The sequence below is a fragment of the Apaloderma vittatum genome, unplaced genomic scaffold (genome assembly GCF_000703405.1).
Source record: "Apaloderma vittatum isolate BGI_N311 unplaced genomic scaffold, ASM70340v1 scaffold5992, whole genome shotgun sequence".
Taxonomy (NCBI): domain Eukaryota; kingdom Metazoa; phylum Chordata; class Aves; order Trogoniformes; family Trogonidae; genus Apaloderma; species Apaloderma vittatum.
Genome location: NW_009705180.1, coordinates 55,422 through 62,912, shown reverse-complemented (window position 1 = coordinate 62,912; position 7,491 = coordinate 55,422). Strand labels below are relative to the sequence as shown.

The 7,491-nt window shown below is 39.4% G+C and overlaps 1 protein-coding gene across 1 annotated transcript in view; it reads left to right on the top strand.

Moving 5' to 3' along the window:
- Window positions 1–247, top strand: part of CMAS (cytidine monophosphate N-acetylneuraminic acid synthetase) — a gene marked incomplete at its 5' end in the record, with an annotated part of 10,846 nt that extends 10,599 nt beyond the window's left edge. Inside the window, one exon of the mRNA XM_009865296.1 lies at window positions 242–247. Coding sequence (XP_009863598.1) covers window positions 242–247 — 6 coding nt within the window. The remainder of the gene's footprint in view (window positions 1–241) is intronic.
- Between the last annotated feature and the right edge of the window lie 7,244 nt (window positions 248–7,491).

Here is a 7,491-nt window from a genome sequence, read left to right as displayed (position 1 = left end):
CTTTCCCTCTCAGTAAGTCCATATCCCAAAGGATGGCTTCTCTGTCAACTTTTACATTGCAGTAAAAAAGATGTTTCCCTCTAATTTAAGGTCCTACTTTAAGTGCTGATGTTCATGAATGTATGCTGATAATCGTATTCTGGGCTATTTAAAAAAAAAAACATTTTAAGTGTGATGAAAGGAATGCTACAAAATGTAGCATCCTGTAAATCTTCTCGTAATCATTATCGCTGTCCTACAGGAATGATGCATCTTTATTTCATAATTCGAGTATTTTCAGGGATCAATCATTTTTCCTGACTTGAGGAATTGTAATTCAGACTTCCAAAAAATATTCTGTCAGATTTGCTCATTTGGTTTATGTTTTTGCTATCAAATGTCAACATGATGTGTAGTTGTGTGCTTGCTTTTTACAGAATTTGTCCATACTAAGGAAGAGTTTTAGCATATCCTGGAGAAGCCGGGTATAAAATAACTATCATAGTTCTCTATTTTTAAAAGACAGTTCAGTTACTGTAAAACCAGGTAATATTAGTTAAGAAAAGCACTTAAGCATGTGTTCAGTTTTAAGCTTATAAATAATTAAATGACATTTGAAATTGTTCCTGTTATCTTTGAATGTGTTTATAGTGGGTTTTACTGAAGTGTTTAAATTAACATACCCAAATGCTTTGCCAAATTTGAAGTTAAGTTTCTCATTAACTTTGAGATCTTTCCTTTGGTGAAACTCAGTTTCCTTCTATGAATGCTTTATTACAAGCACTGATGAGTGAAAAATCAAACAAAAACAAATGCCTATTGTACGGAAAAGTAACTGCTGTTTAAAAAGCCCCACAAAACATAGTTGTTGATTGTGGGTTTATATAAAATATATATTCAGACTTTTTTTAGCATGTTATTTAAAGCTGATGTATGTGTATGTTTGTATTTATGGAAAATACAATTTTTACCATGTCTTGATTTAAAGAACTTAGTGTCTGTAAAAATTTGTAGAACTGACAGTAAAAATATAAATCAATTTTCTGTCCTCATATTTATTTGTGGGTCAAGTTCTGCCTTGAGTTATGCTAAAAATAAAAAATACTTGTGTTACACAAGCAATTACTACTGAGGTGAATAATAAAGGCTTGTTATTTTACTTTGTTTCTCTGCTAAATAGACACTCCCAGTATAATATCACCTGTCATATTGCCTTCTGATTTTCTTTGTGTTTACTTCCTTTTTACAAAATAAAATTCTAAACTGAAATTCTTTTACCTCCTGTCTGCAGTAGGAGGGTTAGGAAAGTTAGCAAAGGAATGGTTTACAGTGCTAATCAGCTGTAAGTTACTTAAACTTTTCGTTTCAGTGAGATTTTAGGGTTCTGTGCCAGGTACATCCCATGGACTTCAATAACAGGAGAGCCACGTTTTGGACAGAGGTATGGACTTCAGTATAGATGAATTATTTTCATTGTGTAGACTATACGGTTAAACTTCAGAAGTCCAGGTTGAGTGAGCAATTCCGGTCATACAGAATTGGCTTAGTTTTGGGTTGTTTAACTTTGTCATCGTCAAATAACTTGCAGACTTTGATTTCAAGAATGATTTCCTGTGAATAGATAACTTTAAACCAGGAAACTGAACTTGATTTCCATTTCTTTCATGTTAGAGAAAGCAAAAATGGAAGTACAATTATAATAGAAATGTGAGTGGACAGTACTGTTTGTAGCTTATGGTTCGATTCAAGAACTGTAATGTTTCAGCTGCTTGCTGAATGTGCTGGCTATACATTGGGCCTCAGCCCAAATTTTGGTGTCAAAAATAAATGCAGAAACACTTTTGTGTGAGTGTTGATAGTGAGCAGAAAGAAAGAGTAGCTGATATATTTATGTTTTCACTTTGGCAAGTTCTTGTTTAGAAAAACATGGTATAATCTTGCACTGGGCATACAGGAAGAATATGAAGAATAAAAGAGTTCTAGAGACTCTACAAAACGAAGGTTGTTCGAGGATATGGGAGATGCATGATCTCCTGCCAAAAAGGTTCAAATTTGTATTGCCCACATGGCAAGGGAAAGCCTAACTGTAAACTAGAGTAGCATGAGGGACAATTACTCGTCTTGATTTTATGGAAGATCCTTGATCATATGAAGGATTTAGGGGTCACAGGTGCAGAAGATAGTGAGGGTAACCAACACTCACCTTAAAGGGGAAATCTCAGGTCCTGGGCAAGCTTGAAAAGTGATTTCTTGCCAATCCCTGTTGTTTCAGTACGTATCGTGGCACCATGAATGCTTTTCATTGGAAGTGTGTGGTTCACTCAGATTGTATTTCAGTGTTTTTTTTTGTCGGAGTGGGCTAATTTTGTAACAATCCCCTTTAAATTCCCTACTATATTGAAAAACAATGTGACTGTAATTTTGTGAAACTGAAAAAAGTAAACTATGCAATATTTGTCATTAGCTGTTATAAAAAAAAAAGACTGGTTACATGAAATTTGAGTTAAACAGTTTTCTTTAGTCTTTTGAGTAGAGAATGGTTATGGGGTGATACATGACAAATTTGTGTACTGTAAATCGTACACTTCTAAGTTCATCTGGCACACAAATGGGTTATACCTGATGAAGGTGGACAAATTTCTCATCCAAATTAATCTGACTGCACATACAGTCAGTTACTCATAATCTTCATCTTGATCTGGTCCTAGAGGCAAATCTTGAGTGTTTTGTGTGTGTGGTTATACCCTCTTAAATAAACTTTTTTACTTCTCTACTTTCTGCGTTTTCAAATACCTGGCTTCACAGTGCCATGTGCTTTGTGCCTGTGTTTGTGAAAGGGTAGGATTCATCTGTCTGTTTTCTGAGCTGTCAAAGCCAGCCCGGTATCTCTATAGGAAGGTAATCTTTTAAATTGAGCAGAACGTACTGAGAATTATTTGGCAGGGTGTCTTTGGAGAGAATTCCTGTTTCGGTTAGGCCTTGACGTCTCTACTGGTTTGGGCTGTTTGGTGACCTTTGCCAAGAGAGTTGAGGAGAGGGGAGAGGATAGATAGTGACATTGTCATTGCATTTGCTAACTTTGTCACAAGGGATAGAGGTTAGCCATTCACCTGTTTCTGGCTCCATTCATTCATGTTTATCTGATCTTTGTCCTGTTCAGTGTATGTTTCTCTCCAGTTCCATGCTATTTGCTGTAGGGTGATCCAACGTGTTCTGACCTTAGTTCATGTCAAATCGATATGAATCATATAAAACTCGGCCTTTTGAGGTCAGAGAGATTTTGTAATACTTGGTCATTTCAAGGTCTTAATGCTTTTAAACCTTTAGCACGGTTTGGTTAGCTGACTTTTCCAGAGCCTGTGTGGGAAGGTTTGCCTTTTTTTTTTTTTTAAAAAACTGCATTTTCCATTAGTGATCTTTTAAAACACCATTTCCTTTGTCCAGAAATAACTCCAAATGAGTCTAGTTACACTCAACAGGACTAATTATCTTAAATGTCAGCATTATAGGAGCAATAATAAGGTTATGCCCAGTGGAAGGAAAACACTCTATTTTGCAGGAACTTGTTGCAAAAATAAGCTAGAAAAACTTGTTAATAATGCACTTGTCTGAAAAATCCTTGGATGGTGGGTTTGTTTCTCTCTCTCGTTCTTGAACAGATTTGTTTATCCCCATTTCTGATCCTGGGTAGGGTTATGGACGTGGCTCTGGTTTAGTAGAGCTTTCCCGCTGCTAGAGTTACTGGAGGAAAGAGAAACATTTGGGAGCAGTCCCATGCTATAGCTGTATCCCATATATCTGTAGCATTACAGACAACTTTCCCTGCAAGAGTTGCTGTTATTTACTTTTTGCAGATGAAAGGTTTTTTTAAATTGTTTATAAAAAAGATCTTAAAGGGAATGAGCGGTTAGCAAAAAATACCAGATTATTCATGTTCGTAAAGAGCTAGGTTGATGAAACTGAGTAGATGTGTATAATAAGATGAACTAATAGACAAACAATCCTAATATTGTAAATAAAAAATAACCCTTTCTGCTGAGGAGTTATAATCCAGAAAAATATCTGTCGGTTTAAAACGTGTGCTAGCAGTTAAAAAAGCAGACTGGATTTTAGGAATTATTAGGAAAAGCATATAGAACACAAAGGATAAGTGTTCCACCGTTATAAATCAGTGATTTGCATGTGTCTTGAATACTTGTGTTTTGCTTCTGACATGTTAAAAAGGTTGTAACACTCAAAATGTTTGTGAGAGGATAAAATGGATGGTGAAAGGAAGGAATCGGATTCAATGTGAGCAGTAGACAAGTAAGAATTCTTCACTTTGGAAGAAGGATGTCTGAAGGGAGTTACGTCAGGTATCTGTAAAACTAGGAGGGACAGAGAGCTAGGGACAGACCACTGAAAAAACTAGCAGTGACCAAGAGCAGATGCCTGAGGACTATAAATTTGCTATGGTGTGTCTGACAGTGCTTTCAAGTTTTCCTGTGGCCTCGAGATATTTGCAGCTCCTGGATTTCCAAAGCTGGATGTAGCTTTCAGACTTTTAATAAACCTCAGCACACTTAAAAAACACCCTTTGACCACGTGTTCTGTGAGTCTGACACCTGATACAGTTCTTCTGGTTCTGAACCTTGTTTTTTTCCTCCTGTTCCTTGTACGGGAAATAGCGAAGTGCATTTTTAGCCTCATTTCATGCTGTATATCAGTGGTTCACTCTGAAATGTCAATGTATACATCTGAGAGTGAGAAGCAATTCATGGCATTGCTATTACCAATAGGAATTAATCATCTAATCTGAAAAACTCATTGAAAATAGGGCAAAAGTGCACACCATGCACTGTGCAAGAGTATGGTGAAATCAGCTGAATCAGCGTAGATACTAATGGTAAATTGCTTAGGAAATTCTTGAGCAAAATATAATTGGAGGTTGGGAGAATGTTCAGGAAAATATCACATGTTTGTCCGGTTTGTTCACATGTTCTTGCAGACAAGTTTCCAGGCTAAACTGATGTGTATCTGAGCTAGTGTGGCCGCTCTTGCATTGAAGTTAAATGTCAAGACAGTCTCTCCAGAGATGTAACCTTTAACTAATAAACTAGTTGAAGTGGTTAATGACAGCCAAGAGATTTCTGGGGTTTTCAGGGCAAGGTAGAGAACAGTGAGCTAACTGGATCCGTGCCTCACAGTGCGTCTGCACTGATACCCCTGCCAAGAAGCAGGGGAACTCGAGTCTGGGCTGCTTCAATGAAGCTGCCTTCATTGATGTCTAAGCTTGGATAGCACAGAGATATAGGAGCTAGCTTTATATTGCATTTCATTCATCTGCCAAAGAAGTCCTTCTGTACCTTTTTTAAAATTATTTTTTTTTATTGTAGCATAGGTAAATCCTTAATTTAGCCAGCAGGCAATGCGGTAGAGTGATTAATTCCTCCTCCTTCTTAAGTAGCTAGGCAACCAGCTATAATTTGAACAGCACAGTGATACCTACCTGGCTGTTGGATTAGATCTATGTAGTTTTCCAAGGTGAGAATGGCAGAGAACAGCAAACCGCAGTTATTTTTTAATGAAAGGCCTTGCAGGTGGAAGAGTAAAATCTACTTTTATTACTCCTAAGCATCAATATTTTCTTCCATGTGGATACCATCATCTGTCCCATCATCCTGTCTTGCCCTGGTTTCGTCTGGAATAAAGTTAATTTTCTTCCTAGTAACTGGTATATTGGTGTGTTTTGGATTTAGGATGAGAATGATGTTGATAACACTGATGTTTTAGTTGTTGCTAAGCTGTATTTATCCTAAGTCAAGGATTTTGCAGCTTCTTGTACTGCCCTGCCAGCAGAAGCTGGGAGTGCACAAGAAGCTGGAGGGGATGCAGCAAGGACAGCTGACCCAAATGACCCGAAGAGGTATTCCATAATATATGATGTCACACCCAATATGTAAACTGAGGGGAGTTGGCCAAGAAGGATGAATTGCTGCTCAGGGACAGGCTGGGCATCAGTCAGTGGGTTGTGAGCAATTACAGTGTGCATCTTATGTTGTTTTTTGAGTTTTATTTCTCTCTCTTGCTATGTTCATTTTCATTCCTGTTACTATTATACTTTATTTTAGTTACTAAACCGTTCTTATCTCACCCCGTGAGTTGTAATTTTTTGGCTTTTTACTTCTCGCCCCCCATCCCACTGGGAGCGGGAAGGAGGGAGTGAGTGCCTGTGTGGTTAAACCACGGGTCTCTGCTGTGGCTGCTGGTAGATTCTCAGTAGTGCGGACTGAGCACGGTTGAATACATCCTTGCAGACGGCAGTCAAAAACTGAAGGACTTCATAAGCCGCCTGTGCCTCAGGACTGTCCCTTGGTACCCAGAGACAGACCTGCTCCCCTCAAACCTGTGTCTGATTCCCTTCAGAGTCCGCTTCTGCTTTTGAGTCCCTCAGCATCCTGTGAAAACGGATGGTTAGTTCTTGTGCGGAGCTTTGCAACTGAAACATTGTGGCCGATAGATGTCAGCGAAGAACAAACATTTGGGTTCCTTTCGGAGGCAGCGCTGCTTGTCGTTGTACTGGCAGAAAGCCTGGATGACTGCAGAGCTCGCACCAGAGTTGGTCTGTCTCTGGTACCACGGGGCTGCAATTGTTCCCAAGGCGGTTATTTCTCCACTTAGCATTGACCTGCGGGACCGGTTTGGAAAGAAGCAGAAAGGAGGCACGGCAGTGTTTTTCTGCTTTTCTATCAATATTTTTTTTTGCTTGAGCAGCTGTCTGGTGTTCCTGCTCTGTGAGGTGCCACTGCTCCTCTGCTTAACCAAAGAGAAGCCTCTTCCGTGGGAGCCCAGGAAGGGCAATGTCTCACCATACACACCTACTGTCTTTCACTGTCCTTTCCTAGTGTTTATCCTCTATTCAAGACAGGTAAAAAGATTTGAGGGGTAAAAAAGAGAACTGCCTCCTATCAAAGTTAATAGAAATTGCAGCAGAATTGGCTCTCATGGTTGAAGAGATTCCTTGAAAGAAAATGGACTGTGGTCACCTGTGAGGCTGGAACTGGTGAGAGAATGATATGACTACTCAGTCTTATTCCACCTTTCTGAATATGATCTTTCAGTGGTGGCCTTCATCCCCATACTCAGCCTTTTCTGTCTGGCTTAATTCCTCCTGCCCCATCCCCACTGGGGTCTTTGCAGCAGGAGTGCCCTTGGCTTTTTGTTTGTGGGCTGTGACTGTCTTTCCTCTCTCATCAGCTGGTCATAAAGTGAGCTCCATGGAGATTCCTTCTGGTCCTCCACGTTCAGTTTTCCAGCTGACAGATGGTTACAAGTAAACCCTTGTGTTGATCCCCAGAGCATCTCTGCTATGCTTAGACCCACTGCAGAAGCCCACCCACCAATTGATCTCCTGCTCTGAGTCTTCTCTATTTTCCTGTGTCTTCTAGTTTCAAAGATTACCAGAACCGGCTTAGATTCCTTCCCCTGCCCTCTCTTTCCACCCTCACTTCTCCAGATTCACTTGCATCTTCC